Source organism: Scleropages formosus, chromosome 21, assembly GCF_900964775.1.
Source record: "Scleropages formosus chromosome 21, fSclFor1.1, whole genome shotgun sequence".
Lineage (NCBI taxonomy): Eukaryota > Metazoa > Chordata > Actinopteri > Osteoglossiformes > Osteoglossidae > Scleropages > Scleropages formosus.
In genome coordinates this window covers 18103336-18130129 of record NC_041826.1, presented here as the reverse complement: position 1 = coordinate 18130129, position 26794 = coordinate 18103336, and the positions used below count along the sequence as shown (strand labels likewise).

General features: G+C 48.0%; 1 protein-coding gene across 1 annotated transcript in view; it reads right to left on the bottom strand.

The window, feature by feature from the left end:
- The window catches only part of tmtc1 (transmembrane O-mannosyltransferase targeting cadherins 1), an 80520-nt gene that overhangs the window by 13452 nt on the left and 40274 nt on the right, over window positions 1-26794 (bottom strand). Inside the window, exons 7-10 of the mRNA XM_029247249.1 lie at window positions 22847-23036; window positions 14761-14882; window positions 1827-1994; window positions 1534-1647 (exon numbers count right to left, since the gene is read on the bottom strand). Of these exons, the coding sequence (XP_029103082.1) occupies window positions 1534-1647; window positions 1827-1994; window positions 14761-14882; window positions 22847-23036 (594 nt within the window). The remainder of the gene's footprint in view (window positions 1-1533; window positions 1648-1826; window positions 1995-14760; window positions 14883-22846; window positions 23037-26794) is intronic.

Below are 26794 nucleotides of genomic sequence, written 5' to 3'. Positions count from 1 at the left end.
CAAAAAAAAAAATAAAAATAAATCACAGTATGTGGCAGCCTGCCACCTTCGAAGTTTAAAATGAGTTTCTTCTGTTCAAGTTGTTGATGAAGTTTAAATCATGATGCGTTTGTACTTGCCGTGTTATTTCTGTTATGATGGATTTTCAGCAAAAATCAAAAAACAAGATGATGCAGTCAACTTGGATCGTCTGGCAGCAACAAAGGGCTTGGGAGCTTGACCCCCCCGTCGTATGTAGGATTTTGAGCAATATTTGTCACAACCGAAAAATTAAGTCTTTTGATAAGTTTAAGGGGCGCTCTCCTATCGTTGCTCAAAATTCTATGATGGATTTTCACCATTTATGATCAATATGCTGTAATAATAGCTGACGGCTGGTAATGTAGTGGTTATAGCTGCTGCCCTGGGACCCAAAGGTCGCAGGTTCGATTCCACCTGTAGTACCCCTGAACAAGGTACCTACCCTAGACTGCTCCAATAAAATTACCCAGCTTTACAGATGGGTAGATAATTGTAATTCACTGTGGACAAAATCAGGAGCTAAATGCGTAACTGTAATACAAATGAAACTTTTCACCGAGTCCAAACTCGAGAGGAAAACAGAGCAAGAGGGATGGATAAAGGAGGGGGGTTCACCTTGCCATCAGCTCAGGAAGGAACCCTTGAACCCGCAGCACTAGTTCTTTGGACGGCGTCATGCTGGGGTCCGTAGGCCTGCGTAGAAAGGCCCCGTCCGCTCCGAGACACCGCTCTCAGGCTGCTCAAAGGAGGCGTGCTGCTCTCAGACACTGCCCATGACAGAAACACACTGACTGCAGCTGTCAGGGGCATTGGGGGTCTGGCAGCGTTACACAGCACCGCCCCCCGAGCCTGCCAGATCATTTACCAACCATTACAGCGACGGAGACGTTTCCCCAGCAACCGGGAGTACATTGTGTCACGGCGGTGCATATTGGGTTAGGGTTCTGCCAGTTCTCCTACGGAACCAGCGAACACGGGGCCCAGTCTACAGGGATGGCACCCCATTGAGTCGAATACCACTCGCTTTGTAACCCAACACAAGTCAGGACAAGATGTGCAAAGACAATCAAACGGAAGGTCTTTTTTTTAAATGTTGCCTAAGAAAACTGAAAGAGTGAGGGGCAGGGAAGGAGAGAGACACGGACACCTCACGCCGGATCTCTCCGTCTCCCATCTCGGCAAGACGGCTCAAAGCCGAACCAAAAATATTGCGGCTTCGGAGGAAATTCCCGCAACCCGGAAGCTGCCGAGTTAAAAGCCGATCCGTCAACACGTCAGTCACGCAATCAAGCTCGCAGAACGGTGAAACTTACATTTGACGAAAAAAGGCGTTGGTGCGAGATCAATAGCCACAGCAAGGAGTGACCGTCACAAGTCATGTTACGAATCAACACTCACTACTGATTATTTCATCATCACTATGGACTACAGTTGCAGCCCAGAAGCTTCTGGATCAAGTGTGGGCTGGTGCTCTGTCCCCACCCCCCCCCAACCCCTCAATCAAATACTCACTTCAGCGCTATCTTGTAGTGATAAATGGCCTCGTGGTTGCGTCCGCAATCCTTCAAGAAGTTTGCGTAGTTGTAGTGCACCTTAGCGTTGTGTGGAAGGGTCTGGATGCCAGATCTGGCCAGCGAATGAAAGGAAGGCAGTCTCATTTGATGTATGTCCACACACACACACACACACACACACACACACACACACACACACACACACACACGACTGCACCTTCACATCTCACTCATCCCAACTACGCGCACATAATCCGAAAAAGCACACGTAACCAGACAAAACGCACTCACCTGAAGAGGGCCTCACGTGAGAGCCACACCTCATTCTGCTGCACGGTCTTCCAGGAGAAGAGCAGAAGCAGCAGCAGCATGGAGATGGTGAGGGCCGTGGTCCCCCAGCGCCCCACCAGAGAGCACAGCCGGTTCAGCCCATGGACCACCAGGATGCAGTAGCCCATGCTGGGGGAAAAGAGAGAGAGGAAAGGGCACTGCAGCACCATCCAGCTGGGGTCGAACCGCAAGAACAACATCATCAGAAGGGGTAGCACAGTGATACTGTAGCCCACACTCATATAGGTGGTACAACAGCACAACTACAATCCCATAATCCCTCTCAACGCCATTCTTCACAGTGTTGGGGCTAAGCAGGAATCCCAATGACACTTCTTCCAAACGTCTCCTTTCTGTCCCCACTGAACTGTCTTGAGAAGCATCCAACCAAAATGCCATAGCGTGACTGATTTGTCTCTTTGGGAAATTCAGTCAGAAAAGGCTTGAGGAAAATAAACATGAATAATAATGACATCAGGGGGAAATGGGGGGGGGAATGATTAATGCACTAAGAAAGGCCACTGCCAACTCCTGCCCTCTTTTGCCGGGTACATAAACCCTTTCTTCACCGAGGTAACGAACGTGAGGTTTGATAGGAGTTGATAACAGAATCCTTTTCTCAACCAAGAAAAGCTTATTTACAAGGCCAGATACAAGGCCACGGATCACCCCGAAGCCCTCTCTCGTTGTTAGAGGAATCCCAGAAAAACAAGGCATTATGAGAGCAAGGCTTGTGGTTTCAAGCGAGCTCAACACTTGACTCAGGCTTTGAAAAGTAAAATGTAAAAAAAAAAAAAAAAAAAAAAAGCACCAAGCGCCAACAACCCCAACAGTTTCATTACCAAAGTGGAAGAGGCTGGTGGGCAAAAGAAGTGGGCTGTAAAAAGGGGCGGAGCCCTTCTGGCTGCTTTTAATGAGACGGTAGGAAATGAGGGGAATAATAGCTCTTTTGGCAGCGATCCTCCACCACTCCATCTTGCCCTTCACCGTGAATGACACCCGTACCACAAACGAAAACACAACAATGGACAATTACAACTTTCTCAGTGGATTATCCTGTACTCCTGTGGTACCTGTGGAGCCACTCTGAACCTCATTTGTGCACCGCATGCTATTCGTTGAACTTTGTTTTACATTAACGGCCAAGGTGAGAGCAAACGAGTTGTTCCAAGCAAACGAGTCAGGGGTAAATCCAAGGCTTAGCATTAGGTGAGCTGCCCCCCCCCGAGAGGGGATGCTCAATAGTTGGGCCTCAGCTACAAAAAGCCCCACGGGATTCCTGAAAAGCATCAGCATCGTTCCGCATGCAAAGAGCTCTCGCTATAAAATCCGGGGCGCCTGGGGCAGGATTACCTTGACTTGCGGAGCGGGCGCTGAGCCTTGCGGGGCAGGGAGGTTGAGGTGTTAGCAGGACACAGACAAACTATGGAAGCCAGATGGTGCCAGCGAAAATAATGTTCTTCAGATGTTCCTGCAACATGCATGTTCCCGCACAGCACGCACTTCTGCGAATTCATCGCAATTCAGCGCATTCCGGTTCACAGAGTATCACCAGAAAAGATATGTTATACAAACAAATTGTTTTAATGAACCGACTCCAGTACGCTCACCCCCCACCACAATTGCCCTCGAGCTCCTGCAAGGCCAAGCTCCCTTGTTACCATGTGCCCTACCTAGGCTTCGTCCTGCGGTTCTACAGCACTGGAGCCAGATGGGACCTCTCAGTGGAAGAGAGGAGAGGGGGGGGGGAAAAAAAAAAAAAAAAAAGAGCATGATGAGGAGTGTTCATTTAACAGGAGGATGAATCCTGTAGAACAGCTGGCTCAACGTCAGCTAATAAGCAACATGAACACGTAACAGGTCGAACACTGCTGACGGCATTAAGCTGTTATAAACATTTCCCCAAAAGCCTTGTTCCTGTACGTACTGGTTTCCTCTTACAATTATCAATAAAAGGATATTTCACCGCGAAAGCAAGCCATTTTCATGGGCGTGTGCAGAGACCACTAAAGGTACACTTGTTTTGGCATCAAAATGTATAATAATAATGTGAAATACAGAGCTTGTGGGGACATTCTCACTATTAACCCGAATTATGCAATGTTTTTGTCCAAAACACCTTAGGTCATCAACTTTGAAATGATTTACCCATTTATATTACAGGTTATTCTTACCGTATCAATTCAGGACAAGTACCACGATCAAAGGCAATACAGCAGGACAACACGAGGCAACAGTCCTAAACATTATGCCACCTTCGGCCTCATTTTACCTTGCATATGGCAAAAGGGGAGTTCTGAATTTAGTGAGTAAAAAAGAAAAACAACTTTTTGTTGGGTTTTGCCGGTTTAATTAATTAGTTATTGTAGTATTAAAATCAGTCCACACGAGTCCCCAAAGTGAAGTAAACCAATGGGGACGTGCGCTTATTTATTTTAATGGATATTTCTACTGGCACACGCACACGCACACTTTATCCACCAAATTACAGGAAGCAAAAATTACATTGTGCATCACACAGGACCGTGTCTAAGGAAGTTACTGTCAAGGATGTAATAACTAGTAAGTATAATCAGAGTACTGAAGTTACGTTTAAGCTAATGATCAAATCTAATCATGTTAATGCAATATGCTGCAGATGCAAAATTTCAGGAAAGGACATTACAGCTTCCTCTAACTTTGTTCCAAGAAATACTCCCAATCCAGCCAAAACATTTAAGGTCTCACGTCTTCCTCGAATCACCTTATAGCACAAATTCCCACGGAGCTTCTCTGACTGTCAAAAAAAAATTCTGCCATTAATCACTAATAAAAGCAACAAAATCTTCAGCTGCGGCCGTATAAAATAATTTAACGTGATTCCAAGGAGGCACAAATGTAAGGATGCACAAAAAACAGACCCTGCCGACTCCAATGCCAAGAGTAAAGCTAAGGGCCAGACCAGGTCAGCCATTAGCACTTAAGTCGTAGGCTGGGGTCAACGCAGGGTTAATCTGCTTCTCTAGCCCAGTGTATTTATCGGCCAAAATGCTGCAGTTTCCCCTGTACTCCTGTAACAGCAGTACCCCTGTGGTCTGTCCCCTGGGAGTATGGCTCTTTAAAAAAAGAAGCCAGAGAAAGACAATAAAGGATACAGAGAGAAAAACAGAGTCTACAGAAGTGTCACATAATATTGCCGCTTCTATACAAATATTGTTTTTTGTAATCTGTGCGTGACTCCACAAATGACTGGAAAGATATAAAGGTAATTCAAGGGCTAAAACCTTAGAAGGACAATGGATTACAGCTATGCGGTCTTTTATTCTCACGGAGCTTCGTGTCCTACAAAAAAAAAAAAAAAAAAAAAAAAAAAAAAAAAGGGATTCCATTGGAGAGATTATAAATGCGAAAGTTGCGTCTTGCCGACAGCTCTGACGCTTCCTGAGTAGGGTTAGGATTTACGACCGTTGGCGTGGAGGAAGAGGAAATGCGGACTAGCCTACGTGACGATGCGACGATAACTGGGAAACAAACACCATGGACAAGCCACTTGAGTCGTGGCGATGCCCCACGTCGTCTGACCCGGCGTGGCCCCTCGCCATTTCGGCCGTTGTTCATTTCAGCCAGCCGTGTCCCCCGTTGCCCCGAGAAGTGCCCGGGGTGATCGGAGATCTGGTCGATGTCTGGACCCCACGTTCACGTGCAACAGAGCTACGTATGTGAGTTCGGTGACCGTTTCCCACGCAGATCCCTGAACACTAAGCTCATAATTCTGCAGTTACGTGCTGAGCAGAAGCACATATCTGTGCTGCAAAGATTCATAGGGAATTTACAGGATGGGGGAAAAAAAAAATAAAAATTTTTTCAGACATTATGCATTTGACCAAGGAAGATTTATTCTTAATTTATGGCAGCTATTTAAGTGAACAAATACTTCAGACTTACTGCACAGGTAGGGAATTTCTCTTGGACTCTGAACAAATATAAAAAAAAAAAAAAAAAAAAAAAAAAAAAAAAAAAAAAAAAAATTAAAAAAATAAAAAAAATAATCAATGGCCATAAATCATTTTAATAACCTCCAGTGACGTGCAATTAATCAGCGGGAAAGTGACAGAAGAAACATTACACCTAACGAGTGAGTATCGCACACCAGTTTCATCCATCACCATCTCCTTACAGGAGAAACACTTAGCAAGTAATTCCCTGCACTGTTATACCAGTTTGGGTGTAAAGGAGGAAGCGCACAGGATATTCACACACAGCTGCCCTGGGAGCACAGCCGTCGGCGACCAAACCTACGCAACGAAAGAAAACAAACGTTCATCGCCCGCCTCTCCGTTTCAGTTCAGCATCTGGCTAAACAAACATAAATTGAGCGCTCCCACTTGTTGCCTACGTTCTTCAAAGTGGGCTCACTTCGTACCCCAAGACACACTCGCAACCAGACTCGCAATTGCAGATCAACCCAATAACGGTTACAAACACAGCTGCGAAGTGAGTCGCATTCAATCGATGACCGCTCGGCGGTATTTGTCAGCTGTGAAAGAGCTCTAACAAATAGACTTTTCAAAAGAACAACTAACAGAGTTCCGAAGAGGCCAAATAGGCAGTGGACAAATCACAGGCGCATCGGTCACGAAAACCGCAGAATTATTTAATGTGTGAAGAAAACAGTAGTGGGGGGTGCAGTGGCGCGGTGGGTTTGACCGGGTCCTGCTCTCCGGTGGGTCTGGGGTTCGAGTCCCACTTGGAGTGCTTTGCGGAGGGCTGGCATCCTGTCCTGGGTGTGTCCCCTCCCCCTCCGGCCTTATGTCCTGTGTTGCCGAGCATGGGACAAGTGGTTTGTGTGTGTGTGTGTGTGTGTGTGTGTGTGAGAGAGAGAGAGCGCAGTCTTAAAAATGACAGCATGTGCCAAACGTGGACCAGCTGCATCGGTGAAGAAGAGAATTCCCAAGTCTCAGCTCTTCACTGACAAGAATAAGATACTTCACAGGGTAGTTGCTAAATGCCCCAAAAGTCCAGCCTCAAAAATTACCACAGAATTAAATCAGCGTCTCAACAAAAACTGTATGTTGAGCTTCGCAAAGCTGCAATTTATGGCACCATCGCCGTTCAGAAACACTTGTATCTGAGGTCAATACGTGAAGACGCATAACCTGGTACAAGGAGCACAAAACCTGGACCCCCGAACAATGGAAAAAGGTATGTTTTTTCCAAAGCACCTTAAAACATTATGCTATCTACAATTATTTACACATTTATACAGCTGGGTAATTCCTACTTGAGCAATTTCAGCTAAGTACCCTGCCAAAGGATACAACAGCTCGATAGTGGATTTTAACCTTTGCTCTTGGGTTCATTTCCCATATCGAGACAGGTTTGTTTTTGTAGAAAGCCAAAGGATGCCTTCAACCAAAAACGTTTGCTGCCAACTGCTAAACATTCATAAACCCATAATGGTAAGTCCAGTGACTGCTCTACACGGTCGTAAAACAGCCAAGGAACACGAGGCCATTTTACAGGACCGGGGCACCCTATGGTGCAAACACTGTCCCCTCAATTTTACCATATTCCAACACGATCATGCCCCGATGCACATTGCTCGGCAAAATTCTATTGTTCTTTCATAAAACACCAGGATGAAGTCAAACACCTGCAACGGCCTTCCAAGTCACGCAGTTTACACACCACTGAACCGTTGTGGAGAAGAGAGCGTGAAGAAGATTTCCACCCCCTTCAAACAACTGGAGGCTTTTCTTCTTTAAGAACGGTGCAGTATCTCACTACACATCGCTTAGGACTTGCATGACAGCATTCCAAGAAGGCTTGAACCTGTTCTTAAGGCAAACGGTGGCTCTGCACCTTATTAGGCCCGTGCACACGCGCGCACACACACACACACACACACACACACACACACACACACACACACAGTCTGCTGACTGGTGAGTGGAGGGTACCCCTGAGGTGAATCCTATTTATATTCACAGCCTCACTGGTACAGGGAGGACATGAGGCTGAAAGACACAACACGAGAGAGAGAGAGAGAGAGAGAGAGAGAGAGAGAGAAAGAAGTGGCTGCTATTTAAAACCCACTGATTTACACTGTATCTTGAGACTGTGAGCCGGAAGGCCAGACACACTCCCTGCCATTACTCCTGCCTTCGCCATTCGGCTGTCACCGCTAACTGCCGCACTCAAACAAATATTTGCCCTGCCGTATGCTGTTCCACCGGCTAACTATAGCATTAAAACATGCACGCAGTAAATGCCATCTGAAGGCGACCGTTAACCCCCGAGCTGTTAAACTTCTCAAGCGCACCACGGTCGCCGCTCGACTCTAAGAGCGGCTTGCCCTCGGACGCGGATCTTCGCCCAATCCGCGCGGTCCTAACAAGGAAAAACAAAGCTCTCATTTATCCACCCTTATCTTCCCTCCCTGTATTTGTACTATTGCATGTGGAGTCCAAATGTAAAGAATACCTAAACATATTTAAATATACCCATTACTTTGAGAAGCCCCACGGTAAGTTTTAGATCCTAATCTAACACTTAATTTGCTCCATCTGCAGAGCGGAAATAGCGCACACGCGAGGTTCGAGAGCGGAGGTGCGGACCGGCTGGGCCGAGACCGGCTCCGCGAGCTCCGGGGCAGGCCGGAAGCGGGCGTTAAACCCGCACGGGTGCCCTCGTTAGCCAACAGAATTGGCCCGTTTAACCAGACGGGACGAACGCACGCCCAGACTGTTCCGGCAGGCGGGAAAAGACTTTCAGAACGCAATGAGTCATGACCCACGCCGCCGGAACACAGCCACTCATTAAGGTTTCAAAAGTGTCACAGAACGGAGAAGACCGCGATGTGGTCGGCGCAGAGCGGTCTGAAATTGGGAAGCAGTGAGTCACGGCTGATGTTTGATGGGCCTTGCAGGGTGGGGCGGTAAGACGCGGTTCCGCTAGGCCGAGGTCGGCTGGCAAAGGTAGGCCCGGCCGCATGCCGACCTGCGCTGTCCGCACGGGACACATGTACACGCGTGCCTTTGCCCAGGGATTAACCACCGAAATCTAGGGAACAGAACTCTAAGCCACCTTCAAGGGCTCTTTCTCTCTCTCACACACACACACGCACCATCTGAACCGCTTGTCCCACACGGGGTCGCGGGGAGCCGGAGCCTAACCCGGCAACACAGGGCGTAAGGCTGGAGGGGGAGGGGAGAGACCCAGGACGGGACGCCAGTCCGTCGCAAGGCACCCCAAGCAGGACTTGAACCTCAGATCCACCAGAGCGCAGGACCCGGTCCAACCCACCGCACCACCGTGACACACCCCCCTCCCCCCTTTAAAGAGCTGCAAAATGAAAAACCTTTTTATTTCTAACTTCGGAGGCTCTCTGTATGTCTTTGTTGCGTCACACGCAGTATGAAAAGCTAAATATGAGGGCAAATACTTCAAAAATAGATCAATCAAACCGAAGAGCCTTGTCAGATGTTGGACACGGAAGCTGCAGCAAGCCGAGCGGTAACACAGCAGAGGAATGAAATATCAAGCAGAAGAACAAACGTCTGTGCTGTCCATCATCATCACGCTGGCGAGCAGCGCTCCGGACAGTACAATTCAAGTACGATACAGAAACGGCGTGAGATTCTTCTCTTTCTCTCCATTTACAGTCATTCATTTCAAGAAGCTTTTCTCCAAAGCGACATACAGCAACAACAACACAGTATTTAGCCAACTCTTTCCTCCAGGGTGACTGACAACACTAGATACTCCACAGCAAACTCTATACAATTATTCAACAATCAATCAATCTGTACACAGTGCAATGTAACACACACACACACACACACACACACACACACACACACACACACACACACACACACTAAGAGCAGTGTGGTCACCAAAGCCACCTGAAACATGTCTTTGAACTGTGAGAGGAAACGGGAGCAGGGGGAGGAACCCCACACCCTCCATAGATGGAGCTCGATTCGAACCCACAGCCCAGGAGCTGCGAGGCACCAGCACTACCAATTGTGCTTCCCTCATGACTACCAAAACGTTACAGATGCGACTCCAAGAAAGAGTTGTACCTGTTATACCTCACAGGAACGAGACACTTGCGGCAAAATATTTGCGTGCAATTGTGCGAAGCGCACGAAATGATGTGTAATCCGAGTTCATCGCCGTGTGGGAAACTGTCTGGCGAAAGAAAGATAGTGTCTCATGGAAGAAATTTGAGGAAAGCAGCAGCAGGAGAAAGTGTGCGATAAAAGCGCTGCGACTGAAAGCCCCACGGAGTCGCAGCCCACTCAGATGTGGCTCAGACCGAAAGCCCACACAGCCGGTGAGATCTCTCTGAAGGACGTGCGTTAGGGCGGATGTGCCTTCCCACGTTACCCAGGAACACGTTCTCCCGGGTGACACCGGGTGACGAGGACAAGATCCTTGGCGCCGCTCACGTGCATCTGGAAGTATGGAAATAATCAGAATTCATCACCAGAAACCTCACGCTCCTTCATACAGGCATATCCAACAGAGTAAGATAAAAGGCTAATGAGAAGAAGACCAGAGACAATGAATCACTGCTGGAGAGGAAATTGATTTTTCATGGAAAAGACAGAAAAACTAAAGTCCAATCAGTTTTGGTTGAAGCTTTGAAGTCCTCCTCGCATGATTCGGTCTTCCAACTCAAACTACACAAGAAAAGCGACACTCATGTTCCACCTTCAGTCCAAGTGTCTTCTATGGCTCTGCAGCTTCCAAGATTTGGACATGCAACTGGGCTATTCCCCATGGGAAGAATGGCACCCCCCCGCTGGCAGTCCAATAGCAGCACATTTCAAGCCACCTCAGAGGCTCATCGCAGAAGAAAAAAAAAAAGGATGCAGGACACTTTGCAAGCTAAAGACGACGCGAAGGTGCGTATTCCCAGTGAGAGCAGGGGTCAGAGAAACGGCTCATTTACAAGTATGTGTGTTGGCAGGAGATGGGGCTCGGGCGGTTAAAAACCCAGGGACGTGTGCAAGATGTGCGTGTTGTGTCCATTGTGTGCACTTCCTGGGCAGGGACCTGGCCAGGACAGCGGTTTATTAAAAGCCTAACGTTCATTGAAAGGTCTAACCCTTCCTGGCCAAGGGCAGCGGAGGCCAGGAGAATGAGGGGGGGGGGGGGCGGCTTTGGCCGTACTGAAGTTCCCCAGGACTGCCAGTTCTTTTTTGATTTTTTTGTTTTTTTATCCTTGACAAGGTTTTGTATGGAATGTGTCCACATGGGAAAACTGTGGAATCATGGTGTCCAATCTCACATTAGACAGAAAGCACCTTCCCCTCCTCCCACTAGGTATCTTTAGCTCCTGTTTGCTTGTAGAAAACCGGCTGTCCAGTTGGGAATGCCCAACAGAATTTGCCTTCAGAGTTGTCTTCTCTAGGCAAAGCTGATTACCTTTAGTTTGAAACAAAAAAAAAATGGAGCCCAAATTCATGCTCAGTGCGGCTCTTTCCTTCTATAGCAAAAGCCACAAGGGACAAAGACACCAAGCTCCTGCAGCCCTTCCAAGTCACACCGTTGTTTCTCAGCGGAGCGCTGGGCGGAGACCTCTCTTAGGGCACGATGAAGGAAACACGACACTTATATGACCCCATCACCTTGAGTGGAAGCCCCAGCATGCTTCACTTCACAGAGACACAGAGCTTTGGGCCACTCTCTGTGTCGTGGGAGTGAATTATCCACGTTCTCTCTCTTCAGACAAACAAAGACAGACGTGGCCCCATTAGCGACGGCGTGGCTATACATCACGCGGGTCAGCACTGAAACGGAAAGCCAGGTTGCCACGGTTACGTGCTCCGGTTCCCTTCGACATTCGCGCCTCGTCGAGCCGTTTGACGCGCAAGACGGCCTCACGCGCCACCGTGAATATGCCACCTCACCTCTGCAGGGAGGAGAACAAAACTCAGCCGGCCAGGCCACCGGCTCAACGGAGAGTCGGTCTAGCGAGGCACCACGAGCCTCGTACCCGGGACCCTTCGATCCGATGGATACGCGGCACGAATTCCCGCAATTCCTACGTGCCGCGTCCTTCGCCGTTACGCGTCGTACCAACGCAACAGACGACAGCGAGGGAAAATACGCGTGTGCGTTTTTCCCTCACGCACACACTGAGCAAAGCTTCTACCTTCCACTAATCTGTATTTAGGCCCCGAGCTTTTAAATATACATGCATCACATGACTTCCGAGCACTTGAACTTTCCCACTGAAGTCTTGAGGGAGCAAATGCAGCCATGTTCACGAACGCACATGGGAGAACGGCGCGGTGCATTTGCACATGTACTACAAGCGTGTAATGAGAGCTATAAGATAATTAAAAACCATCTGGCAGTCTTAAGTAAAGGACTAAGAGAGACTGACGGCACGTGAACCGTGAAGATTCGGAGACGGAAAGTAATCCCGGCTCCGTGCGGAAACGCAAAGACGCCGACTCGCCCTCGTTCATCCGAGTCGCGGCGCTCCGAGCTCTCCGGTCGCAGATCCGTGGTGAACGCGTCGGTCCAGTGTTCACCCTCAGCCCGTTTTCGTGCTTCAGGGATGAACCGTGCCATCTGACAACAGGGCCACGAGTAGCAGTGGGTCAGCATCGTGCTTGCATACAGTAACATGATGGAATGTGCTGAGGATTGGCAGCAGCTGGGCCACTGGGGGTAAGAGGGCTGTAAGGCTTCCCACTCCATCAGGGACCTAGGTGGAAACCGGAGCATGACTGCTATGGGCTTTCTGGGCATGAAAGCCATACTGAGGACATGGTACTTTTGGTGGAAGGAAACAGTTTCCCTTCCCTTCCAATAAGAGCAGTGCCATAATTAACTGGACCTGGAACCAGAAATTTATGGGCTCAGATCTATAGCTGCTGTGTCCTTGAACATGGTACCAAAAATCTATTACAACACGAACATTTTCGGGGTAAAAATGCAGAAATGATGCCAAATGACGCACGATGTCCTTCTGTAAAGGAGAAACACTACGACACAATGATAAATAGCTGGGCTTTGAAAGTGCTGTTATTTGTCTTGCTTTATATGCTAAATGGATGCATTTTTACCTGCATTCCAAATACTAATGGACTTTTTTGGAAAACACAAATTGAAAGCTAGACTCCACCCACACACATCTCTCAGACTTGAATTAAGAGTTATAGTACTGATTTTTTTTTTTTTTTTTTTTTTAAGAGAATAACCCTTATAGTAAGTGCCCTTAGAGACAGACAACCAAAACACACCTCTAGAGAAGCATTTAGAAAAAGCGTGAGGAAACGTAATCCCCACAACAACGTAACCTCGGCGTCCTCCTCTGTTCCGTGCCCAGAGATTACACAGTTTTGGGAGCCAAACTCCGACTGGCAAGCCAGGAATTTGTGTACGGAAGACATTAAAAGGCACAGATGGGACCGGATTATCCGCTTTTCAGCCCGGCCCCCCACCCACCACTGGCAGCGGCCGCACGAGGGCCAGTGTGGGGGAAGAGCGAATCCTGGGTTTAGCGTGCTGCACTGGGGTTTGGGGCACAATCCTGACTCCTGACTGCCGCCTTCGGCCTGCAAGGCCGGTTTGTTCACATGGAAGGTGGGAGCCCTCGGGGGGGAGAAAAAAAAAAATTAAAAAAAAAAATTAAAAAGCTCTGCACTGCAGCCGCCAGAAGATAAAAAGCAATATTTTATGTGTGTGTGTGTGCGCGTTTTGTGGGGAGCAAAAAGGAAAACCATGAAAGCAAGCCTTTGCGCCACCTGAGGAAGGGTGGGGAGACAGAGCGGTGAGGATCACTGGCCTGCATGATGCAAAGAATCTGGAAATTTAATAAAGCACTTTGCTCACAAGGACCAGCAGCAGCACTTGACCTCTGCAGGCTGTTTAGTGCATTTTATGATGCAAATCGGGGGGGGTGTATTCCCAGGACTCGAAGGGCTCACGGAAACCAAACGCAGCCAACTTCTACAAAGAATGAGAGAAGAACTGAATGCTAAAGCCACTCATTGTATTTTTAACATATCATTTACATCTCATTAGCATACGTGCGAATGTTTCCTTAGCAGCGGCACCTCCGTCGAGTGTCCCCGGCCCACTTTTCCCCGATGTCGACGTTGCTCTCTGCCTTCCACAAGGCTGCCTTCAGACACGGCTCGATGCTCTGCTATTTGCGAATTCGGGCGGCTGGCAGCGGAACACGCAAAATCTTCGCTCGAGAGGGACGCAGCCCCGCCCGTCAGCTCCGGGCTCGAGACTTTCGCTCGTTTCCCCTCGAGACGATAAGACCCGTCAACACGTGGTGACGGCACGCTAAATCCGGGCTACGGTATTCTCAGTAAACAACAGGCCTGCTGAGATTCACAGGAGACGCGGACAACTCGACTACCGAGACATCTGGGCCACCTTCCTTTGCATGAGCTCTCGCCTCTTCCGAACGAGAGCGGAAACGACACCGCATCAGATATGCAAAGCCTTAACTGTGCTGGTCAGCCATGCTCTACTAATGCCCAAGTACCAGAGCAAAACCTGCCCTGAATACAAAAAACACGGAGCGCCACATTAAGTGACGTGAGCAAGCCAGCGTTAGGAAGAGGGAAGCCCGAGTGGTATTTTCGCTGCACTGTGGCTCCAACGGCCCGTGGATGTCCTCCTCTGCATCCTTCTCCGGGATCACTTATCTTCAACCGTAAATCTGGGCACAGTTCGGTACCTGACCTTACGACCTTAAAGGAAGAGTTGCGTGCTCGCATCTGGCGGTTCAAGAGCCATCGAAATGACGCACCTGGCCCAGGATGGCTTGGCGGCCCCTTGGCCTGCAGCCTGTCTCTTGGTACCCCCTCGTGCTGCAACCTCATGCAGCTGAGGTCCTGGCCTTCGGGGAGCCCTCGAGTTCAGGCACACTCACCTGGGCATGTAGAGGACGCGTTCGGCCACCACGAAACCCACGCGAAAGAACAAGTTGCTGGCTGGGATGAAGGGAAACACGAGGAAGAGCAACCCCACCAGCACCTCCTGGTTCTCGAGCCGCTGAAGGGGAGAGAGAATGTCATTAGCACTTTCTGATAAAGTCAGCACTTTCAGAACTTCAGGCTCCATTGGTTTGTTGTGTCGGGTCCAATCCCACGTGTGGCCACGACACACATTCCAAGATGAAACGGCAGAAACGTTACATTTATGCATTTAGCTGATGCTCGTGTCCAAAGCGACTTACAATGTGAAGTTACTTATGTATTTACCCATTTATACAGCCGAGTAATTTTACTGGAGCAATTTAGAGCAAGTACCTTGCTCAGGGGTACCATAGCCGGAGGCGGGAATCAAACCTGGGATCTTTGGATCTAAAGGCAGTAACTCGAACCACTACGCATCAGCTGTCCCATCAGAAACACACCTGAACATATGAACATGTGTGCAAGGGGTGGGATCAGACTGAGAACCTGCCCACTCAAGGTGTGTACATGCTGTTCGGAAGCAGCTGGCTTGTTTATTCAACCGATACTGCCAATTCTCTCAGCGCTGAGGTGTGTGTGTGTGTGTCTCTCAATTTCAGATCTCCCTCCATTTCACATATACAAGAAGAACTGGTACAGCTGCATTTTTATATAGAGCTTGGAAGCCACATTCAGTTACTCCATTCACACAGCTGCAACCAAAACACCCCGATTTACTTCATCACACTTCATTCAGACAGGGCGAGACAATGACACGTGCACACTTTCAGATTTCCATGCAGTTTATCATCAACGGCAGAGAAATAATAATGTTTTATTAATTTATTTCAGCAACACATCTGATTTTAAAAAAAAAAAAAAAAAAAAAAAAAAAAAAAAAAAACTGAATTTGGAATTAGGAAAGAGACAGCTGATAGCGCAGTGGTTAGAGCTGCTGTGTTTAGACCTTCCTGTGGAACCCGCTTGTGTTCTGTCTGCAAATTCCACACTTCCTTCTAGTTTGTTTTTTTTTTTTTTTTTTTTTAAATTCTGCTTTTCCATGTTAACTGACACCCGGTTGGTGGTCTGATATCCACCTCCAGCTGTAGTACCCTTGAGTATTGAGTAAGGTCCTTACCTTAAATTGCTGGAGTAAAATTACCCAGTTGTTTAAAAAGGTGAATAACTTTCAGTGGCTCAACATTACAATAATAAGAATAAATGCAAATATAAATGAGGAAAAGTAAAACTGGCGGTTCGACACTGAAAAGAAACAGATTTGCAGATGGCATAGCAAACAAAAATTTCAGTGCGTCACCTTGCAAAACACCGTCCCGTTTTCAGTTCACCGTTATGTGAATAAAGCTCATTTTCGGAAAAACGCACAGGGAGAAGGGTCACGCGTGCAGCATTGCGTTTACACACGTTACATTCGCTCGGTACTCATGCAGGTTAACTCCTCGACCTTGAACCAGGAAGACACGAGACGTGCGAGGAGAACGGGGCGATTACCACGCCCCGGCTCCCACCGCGATCCTCCCTCCGTACCATCCGCCGCCCCGGTTAAAATCGGAGAACGGAACTTCGCCGAGGTCACAACGCCGCGCCCTTGTCAGCCGCCCCGGTGCACGTGCGGTCAACGCGGTCCTGCGGGCGCCGGTGCTCGACCGCACTTTTCTCCACCGACTTTCGACAGCTCGACAGCGGAAGCAGAAACTCAAGCAGTCCGTTTTGAACCACGTGCCTTTATTCAGCGTGCCTTCCGACGCGTCCTCAACCGGCTGAGTGAGAAAAGGGCAACTGAAGAACATGGCAAGGTCACGTGAAGAGCCCACAAAGAAAGACCCTAAACACACGAGGACACACAGACCCTCACAAACCCAAACCTTCACTATGCAACCGAACAGCAGTTTCTAGGGTCCCCCCCCCCCCCCATTCGCAATTAAGTGGCCACCACGTCCCCTTTCCCCCGCACTGGCTGCAAATATATTTGATTAATACAATTACGCACGAGGTCATTAAAACGGCAGACTGACACCAGAAAGTCAGTCTATTTATTTCACAAGGACGTGTCAGGTAATTATTTCTGCAAAGCACCTCATCATTTTTCCTAGGCATCATAATGAAAAATTAAGATATATAACAGTTTAAAAAAATAAAAAAAAAAAAACCTCACAAATGCCTTAACCGGCCTGTCAGTGCCGTGTGCCTGTCTGGGACACCGAGACCAGCGTGGTCCTCATCGCCCACGTTCAGCGCTGGGAGGGAGCTGGTGGAGGTGGCTCCTGCCACAGGGCTAAGTAAAAATCCGTCTTGAGAGATGAACTGCTCTTATACAGAGTGGCTGTCAACGCAGCCCATTGCAGCGAGTCCGATCAACCCAGCGGTCCGGAAGCTTCACCATTCTGCGTACTGGGGCCCCATATCAAATGGGTCAGTGGACGGACGGACGGACGGACGGACGGACGGACACACACACACACACACACACGCATGCGCGCGCGCGCGCAGCACTGTTACTGCCTGTCATCAGAGGAATAGTACCTATTGAGCACCACTTACTATCAGTCATCTTTGCCGTTTTATCGCTTTCGCTGCGCGGGTCCGTTATCAGTCCTTTATAAAACTCAACCCTTTTTCTCCTGTGGGAGGACTGAAGAATATCACTGCGCTTCTTCTGCATCTCCCTCAAGATTCCCACGCTGGATCTTTCAAGCATGCATTCCTGGATGTTGGTTCGGCGGGGTTAAGGCAAGCGCTCAGGCAACTACTCGCAGTGCTCTTTAAGGTGAGAAGACCCCCTTGCATCCTCATCAGTAGTGTGCAGTCGCAACTGGATTCCACGACTGCAGGTTTGCCTGTTTTCACTTTCTGTGTGAGCAGTCCACAGGGAGACCAGCTGGCTGTTTCTTCCCAGACTCACTTCTGCTGTTCATTCATAACCGATGGCATCACCCTACACAGAGATGGAAGAGGAGTGCGATGCAGCAGCTCGTGAAGGCCAGATGGCTTGTGGGGGCAATGCCATTAAACTGAACCCCTATGCCTTCACCGCCTTCTTCGGAACCCTCCTCCCTTTAAGGTTCTATGCACGACACCCCCTTTCCATCACCAAACCAATAATTACATCTCCACACATCTCCAGAATGTTACCCGCATGCCGCCTTTCTGGGAGAAACTCATCCCCTTATCGTGTCACAGACTTAAAACGAAGAATCCTGGAGCCTAACGTGAAGGAATGACACACACACACACACACACACACACACACACACACACTTTCAGAACCGCTTGTCCCATACAGGGTCACAGGGAACCGGAGCCTACCCGGCAACACAGGGCGTAAGGCCGGAGGGGGAGGGGACACACTCAGGATGGGACGCCAGTCCGTCGCAAGGCACCCCAAGCGGGACTAGAACCCCAGACCCATCACTAAGAAAGACCCAGCCAAACCCGCTATGGCACCACGCCCCCGGGAATGACAAACAGAGAAACACAAAATCAATTTTAAAGCAACCGGTCCATCTATGAACAAAGCAAAAAATTCAGTGTGTACAAGTAACCTAACACCACTCTTGGTCAGTCCAGCTTTGGTCCAGTTCCAGCCAGCGTTAAGTTTAAGGTACAGAACAGTAGCATGGCATTAATGTTGAACGAAACGGAGGGATCTCACTTCTCTTAAAACACTGTAACGTAAAATATTAACACAAATCAAATGCTTTCATTCACGGTCAACAGCTTGTCAAAATTACAGGTAGTCCTCAAATTACAACCACATGTGACTTATGACAACCTGGACTTACAACGGCTGCCCGATCAACCTTAGTTTATTAATTTCAAGTCCCGGTGTTTGGTAGTAATGTTGACCGCTCCATTAACAACTGGGACACATGGAGACTGGAACATTTTGGTCCAATCAAGCAGCTACTCCAGTCAGGCAAAGTTTCACACACACACACTGTCTGAAGCCACTTGTCCCACAGGGGGTCACGGCGAGCTGGAGCCTAAGCCGGCAACACAGGGCATAAGACTGGAGGGGGACACACCTGTGACGGGACGCCAGTCCAGCACAAGGCACCCCAAGCGGGACTTGAACCCCAGACCCGCCGGAGAGCAGGACCCGGCCAAACTCACTGCACCCCCGCACGCCCCACAAAATTTCAAGTAGAGTTAAAAAGGTATAAGACATAAACTACTATTTACTGAGCAACAAAAATTCTAAAACAAATAGTACAAATCGCAGAAATATTTCAATGCAAAAAATTCAGTTTACTCTATATAGTAAACACGCACCGTTCTTAATAGGAATTTATTGAGTGTCTCTGGGATGTTATCTGCTGTTATCTGTTGTCCTTCGTATAAAGCCCATTCCTCTTGCTGTTTGCTGCCTTATCACACGTGCGATTGTAGATTTCGACCACTACGGTCATCTCCGCCAGCCACCCATGACTGGTGTTAGACGGTCGGCGCTTGATTTGGTCAAGTAACAAAATTCTGTTACCCGATATCAAATCTCTCTGCAAAATTTTGGTAAGGTTTTGAAATTATCCATCCATTTTCAGTAACAACTGGTTCTGAGAGGAATCACTGGGGTCTGGACACTATCCCAGAATTCCTGGGCACAAGGCTGAGGGGGTACACAGGATGCCAGTCATTTGACAGAATGCCAGTCAATTTCAGACTAGCCACATGCACACACGCACTCACCTGTTCACACTATGGGCCGTTTAGCATCACCAATCCACCTGAAATGCACATCTTCTGGACTCTGACTGGGTTTCCTCCAGGTGTTCTGGTTTCCTCCCAGACACGGGGATAACGTCAAAACCGCACAGCTACTGAACCGGATTCAAACCTAGGCTCAAATACCTGACTTGCTGCACCACCACATCGCCTCGCCCAAAATTTTACAATACATTTACTTACTTAGCAGATGCTTTTCTCCAAAGCAACTTTCAACAAACACTATGTAGCATTATCAGCCCGTACACCTTATTCACCGTGGTGACTTACACTGCTAGATACACTATTACATTCGGTCACTCATCCATACAGTGAAATGCACTGTCTGTCACTCACACACTATGGAGGAACCTGAACAGCATATCTTTGGACTGTGGGAGGAAACCAGAGCACCCTGAAGAAACCCACACAGACTAAGCAGGACAACATGCAAACTCCATACAGACTGAGTGGGGATCAAACCCATGTCCTCTTGCACTACCCAAGCGCTGCGAGACAGCAGCGCTACTCGCTGTGTTACCGTGCCACCCCAAAATTAAAATAGTAGAAAAAATTCCTATCACTGTGTTAATATACCTGTTTATTATGACTGAGCCCACACACCTGTGGTGATCACAAGCGCGCCAACTAGAAGTCACTGTTCTGATTAAATGGCCGGTGTCCCGAATAAGCATACTGAATTCTGGTAATTTTCTCAATTGGTTTTTGTCCTTTAAAATTTGCCCCAAAATGACAGCTTCCGTCATACCGATTGCCCAATTAACTAGAATGTACTGTATTATTTAACAAGTGTGTGAAATTTGTGGAAAAAAAGAGAACAGAGCTCTATCAGACAATGTAGCATTCATACATTTTAACTGTTTATGGATCCTTACGGTTTCCCTAATACAGCATAAGGGGTTTTGAGACTTGAGACCAGATCAACTCAACTTGCTCACTGGAAAAGAAGGCCATCCTAAATTGAGAACCACCTGTACTCTACTGGTCAACCAAGCATGACCACATTCCCACCCCAGTACGGGCTGAAGTGCACTCAAAATTCTCACCCTTAGATTCTCATCTCTTCTTTGCAAGGACATGCTATTGTGTCCCCTACCAACAAAAGAAAAGAAAATACATTAGAAATGCAACACAGATCGAAATGTGATAGATGCAGCAACCTTTTACTGATGACAACGTTGTGACTTAGTAATTTTCCAATCTTAATGATACAAAGAAGCATTAGTAAGGCTAATAAAAAAAAAAAAAAAAAACAGAAAAAGGCATCAATGTAGAGTTCACTATGGTAAATGCCCCCTTTAAATATATTTACAGATGTCAATGCAATGGCACCATTGCAAACCCATAAAATAGCGCTTTCTTAAATGAAGAATAATGTATGTAATTAATGTATAGAAGTGACGAGATCGATGAACTAGGGCCATATATAAACAAAATTACACACGTGACAGAAACCTGAGACATCGGTATGAAAAGGCTCAAGGACATATCATCCTTGCATCCTGGAGAGCTCCTCGCAGACACCACTGCATGGCTTTCACATTAATCTCTCAACCTTTGCGAGGGCCTCCTTCCATAAATTATTCAGTCAGTCAATATGTCACCAAACCCATCTGGGGGAAAAAATAAATCTCTCTTTAGGATAGACTGGGAGGGTAGCGAGAAAATGAGAAAAAGAAAGAGGAAAGAGGAAAGAGAAAAGACACAGCGAACGAATGGCTAAGTGACGACTGCCGAAGGAGACAGAAGACTGAAACTGAGACCTAGAACTCAAAGGTCGAAGGGTGCATGTTCTCTCCGGATCCACGCTGATGTCAGAGACCATCACGCCGAGAAGGGAAGCAGGTGCGGTGCATTTAATTCACTAAAAGACGGGCTGCAGCGAATTCATTCTCGTTCATTCATCTCTTAACTTTGTGTGAAATCGGTATCGCCGAGAAAAAGGTGATGAGAGCGATTCCTCCCACCAAGAAACATTCGGTAATCTGCTCTGAGCACTTCAAAAGATAACTGATCTCCGAGTCTCTGAACCGAGACAAAAAAAAAGAGAAAAGCGTAACACTCCTTTAAAGATTCGGTCCAAAGCTCTTTGTTTCCAAGACTGCTGGAAAAACTCTACGGAACTTTCCAGTGCCATGCAGACGACTGCCTGTGGATATAGCTTGGAAAATCGTGAAAAGGACTTGTGCCGAAAACCGGCCGCATCTGCGAACGGAACGAGGCTGGTTAAGACCGAAGAAACGGCAGAGTGGGGACTAAAGCAACCCAAAGGGAAGACATGTGCAAACGCAAATCTGGAGCGGAAAGGCGGGCAGTGAGAAAAACACTCCGCTGTACAGCAAGATGGGTGGCATGGCGGCACAGCGAGTAGCAATGCTGTCTCGCAGCACCTGGGTGGTGCGAGAGGACGTGGGTTCGATCCCCACTCAGTCTGTATGGAGTTTGCACGTTCTCCTCGCGGCCGTGTGGGTTTCCTCTGGGTGCTCTGGTTTCCTCCCACACTCCAAAGACATGCTATTTAGGTTTGCCCATAGTGTGTGAGTGAGAGAGAGTGTGTGTGTGTGTGTTCCACGGGTGTATGGATGAGTGACCCAGTGTAAGCAGTGTATCTGGCAGTGTAAGTTACTGTGGTGAATAAGATGTGTGGGCTCATAACACTAGAGTTCATTGGAAGTCGCTTTAGAGAAAAATGTCTGCAAAATAAATAAATGAAAACGTAAAGATGTGTACACTTATCGCTATTCATTTAGCTGACACTTTTCTCCAAAGCGACTTCCAATTTTAATCCATCTAAAATTACTGGATCATTTTTACTGGAGTAATTTAGGTTGAGCACCTTGCTCAAAAGGTACGACAACCAAAGGTGAGACTCAAATCTGACCTTTTGGTCCAAAGGCAGCAGCTCTAACCACTACGCTACCAGCTGCCCCTCTGCTTGCACAGGAACACTATTTGAGCTCCATTTCGAGTAGGCAGAAGAGTGTAACATGTCCTTCTCACACAGAAATCCAATTGCATTCAAAATGATTCCATTTATAGGGACAATAATTGAAAAAGAGGGATACCCACACCTGCTGCACACACACATCCGCACTTGTCAAAACCACATCAACACCTATTGCATACCTCCACCTACCCCCCCCCACCCCCGACGGCACTATCGGGCGTACCGCTCGAATGACAAGAGAAAAAACCGCCGAGAGCGCCCGCGTGCATCCCAGGAGGTGGTGTATGCGGTGTCTGCAGCGAAAAACAACAACGACTTCCCTATGCGGAGGGTTTGAAACAAGGGGCCGTATGACAGACCGTCTCACTCACCTGCAGCGAGGCCAGGTAGTGCAGGCACAGGCCAACCATGACAATGCCCAGCAGCAGGGTGGCGACGTTGCGCACATCCCACACAGACTCCACCAGCGGGATGCTGCCCACCTGCCAGTCATAACACAGCACAATGGGTGCCAGCAGCAGCCAGGCGTTGAAGGCCAGCAGGTAGCTGTATGTGAGGAACCTGCAGGGAGAATTTTTCCTGAGTGCACAAATGCATTAAGAATTCGCAAACGGCACGTTAAACTCATCGGCGTAACACGTGCCCTTGTGCAACGGCAAAGCCTTTGTCGAGTTCTTCCATTTCTCAAAAGTCAATACGTTTACGGTAGCTGACGCCTCCCGGGTGATCGCGCGCTCTCGCCTGGAATCGTGACATTTAAACACGTGAGTCTCAGGTGGCTAAAGTGCACGTCGCTGCTAGGCGGCGTCAGCGTGCGGAGCCCTCCAAACCAGGGGTAAAGCCGCTTCCGTGAATGGAACGTGACATTCCCATTTAACCTGTGCAAACTTTGCCACGAAAAAAGAAAAAAAAAAAAAAAAAAAAAATGAATATCTCCATTTCAAAGACAAATCACCCTTAAGACTTCTGCTGGGACCGCTCTCATATCTCCTCATTAACCATAAATACCCGCTCCCAGCGGCAAGGAGGATTCTGGGAAAGTTACGCTTGCCTTGACGAAACGAGACGGACCGTTTTCGGAGGGTGCGGGTCCGAATTCAGACACACAAAAAAAAAAAAAAAAGAAAAAAAAAAAAATCGCAGCGAAAATACCTGCTGCGGTGGATATCCTCGCAAGTTCACGGCGTGCAAACGATGGCCGATCATCTCGCTCGGGAAAGCCAGAGGAGCTGGATTTTTTCTTATTGACGTGTGTAGGGAAACGCTTATGCCATCCCTGTGGGCAGCCAACACCCTCGGATCCATTAGCATCAACTCGAGCCGGGAGAAAGCAGCGAGGCACGGTATTTACTTCTTCAGCCTCGACAGAACCGAGGGAAAGCGGCGCAGGAGACCCCGCCAATGTCGGAAATTACCGAATAACTCACCATTGCAGTCGTTTACGTAGGGTCCGTTATCCTTTAAAAGAAACTAATGGACGTATTATGTTATATCAACATTGTGCATGAATAATCGCTTTGTGAAACAATGTCGTCATTTCCAGGAGGAATACATAATCCTCTAAATATGTGTCTGCCGCTGGCATTGCTCCCTAAGCTTTTAATATCGGACCATTGAATATGCACTTGTCCTATCAGTATCAAACAGCAAGTATTCCAAGGACGGCGGTATTTTTAGCCACCACAAAAGGGACGGATTTCAAGGAGAAACGCTGTGCTCTACATAAGTTTTTTTTTTTTTTTTTTTTAAAAAAAGAAGATCGAGCATAAGATTTGCTTTCTGGGAGTCACATGCATAACAAAGCCCTGTAGCAGCAGCATCCTCCGCAACACTTGTTCCAGAGTTCAGCCTCACGAGGTCTTCCGAGGAACCGGAGACTAAACTCTCCTGCCAGGAGCTCCTAATTCACGAGGCGAGATGAAAAGAACGTTGACAGGACTTCGCTTCAGCGCTGTGCGGCGGGGGTCTCCAGAGCTTTGGGTCAGCACGAATGCCAGGACAAGGGAAGGACGTTCCTCCCAAAGACACCACGCGGCAATGGAGCCCAAAGCCAACTTCCTGCCACTGCATTCATAATGAAGGGGGTTAATGGTGACGTTGAACCCACGGGGGACACGGGACGGGGCGGTATGAAAATCCAGATTTGAATAACCTTCAACATGTCTCCCACACAACATCGATTTCCAGGGTAACACAGGCTGAAAGTGTGCATTGATTTCCACGACAGGGATACTGCAGGATGGACAGGGCACGTTTCGCACCGATTACCATACACACGTAACCCGCAGCGCCAGATTACATAATGATTTTCCCTAGGAACAGCACAAGCACCAGTAATAAATATTTATTGATTTGTGCTGAAACATCGGGAGGCTACGTTGGCTTCGAATGGTTTTATCGTCACATGAAATGCACATCCTCATTTTCGGTACAAAGGTGATTATGCTCCCATTACGGTTCCTTCGCCATAAGAGCATTTTAACGCCGTGCACCGAGATGGAGCCAGTGTATTACTGAAATATATTTCCTACATGTCCAGAAGGCATCCTTATCCATGCAGAACGTTCATATAAAATGCCCTTGGTCAAGGTAATAACGTCGTACCATCTTTAAGGGCATACCTGCGACATCTCGCTCAGGAGTCACCCCAGCACATCATACCTTCTTAATGGGGCCGCAGCGTTGTTCCAGGTCACCGTGTCTGGGGTCATAACCCCACGGACCTGCTTGTTTCACTGTCACAGGGATGGTACTGCTTCTAGGAGTAAGAAGGGAGCTGTCTTGTGCCCGCTAAGAAGGATCACGTCAATAAGAGAGGTGCCTGCTAGGGACCCTCACTGCTCTGTTGATCCACACGAGCTGTGACAAGCTCTGGCCTATGGGAAGGTGGGAAAGTTACACAACTCTCGGTTAGTACCCTTCTCCACCCCCAGCGTTAGCCTGTGATGGCGGCTGCAACAGAAGTTCCGTCTGACATGACCAAAATATGCTCACCGAGACAAAGCGAAAAAACGACTGACTTCTAGGCTTGGAGCCAAGGGCAAGAGGAAGCGGCTCACCCATGATGAAGGGCATTCGGATTTGCGTGTGGAGCCATCCGCTTGGAAACACGCAGCGGAAGTTCAAAGGGTCTCGTGACAGAAGATGCCAAAAGTTCCTCTAAAGAAACACCCAAGACCTCTGATATTTACAATGCAAAGCGTTAAAGCCAAAGGTTCTTAAGTTATATTTCACGGGCCACGGGCCGACAGCCTTCGAGCGAAATGCTCCGAACGAAAAGAGCAAGTCTCCGGAAATGTCCGGCAGCAGCAACCTGCTAAAGCTCTAGACCACCTTTTCTAAATGACTAACAGGCAACGCGTCATGGGAATTAAAGTGTGGCGGCTTACCATAATTATACTTAATTACAGGGGTTTGACAAAGGCATTTCGCTGATTTATAAATGTAACTAATGCAACACATGATGGGCTTTGTAATGCTGCTCCGGTCTACAGGCACCTCTTCCGATGGCTTCCGGCACGCACACACTCACGTACAAGCGGTGCAACACAGGCGGCATCAACAAGCTGTAAACCTCAACTCCCGCCAGGGCACAGGTTTAGATAAAAACCAAAAGCGTTGAATTCCCATGATTCCAGAGGCCCGTACATGCATGCGCCAGACGTATAGCATGCTACATCTGTTTTAAAGAGTAACCATAGAAAGAAAGAATGCCTTCATGCTTCATTTAGCCCCATTCCTCTGCAATCATTAACATCTGGGCACGTTCTCCCGTGGTGCCCACACTGGAGTGTTCAAATCCAACACGCTGCCAACGTAACGCTGCCGATCCCTTACAGAGTGTCGCAGCCAGGCTCCAGCTGGCCGCACGTGCAATTGGAATGACGAGATCAATCTCGCTCAGGAAGGACCAATCAGACTCAGCCGTGGGAGAAGTGGGCGTGGCTATGCTCTTTTTTTTTTTTTTTTTTTGTGCTACTTGTTTGCATAAGGTGGGCAAGAGCGCCCTGCATGGTCAACTCCTTCCAGGAGACGTGATCATGTCCCTCCAAACGGAGCCAGGTACACCGGAACCTGTTGAAGGCACCATCGCCATTACTCATCTTAATTTTTCTGTCACTGGCAATTCCCGGCAATCATATTTCAGAGACATTCTACATTTCGAAGTACAACAGGAAGTATAGCAATTAATTCTTAATAACATTTGAAGCAAAGCCAGGAGAAGAAATGTTTTCCTGCTACATGGATTTAAAGTCTTGTACAGCAAAGTAAATACACGAAACAGACTCACTGCTTCATATTCCACACATTTTTTGCCG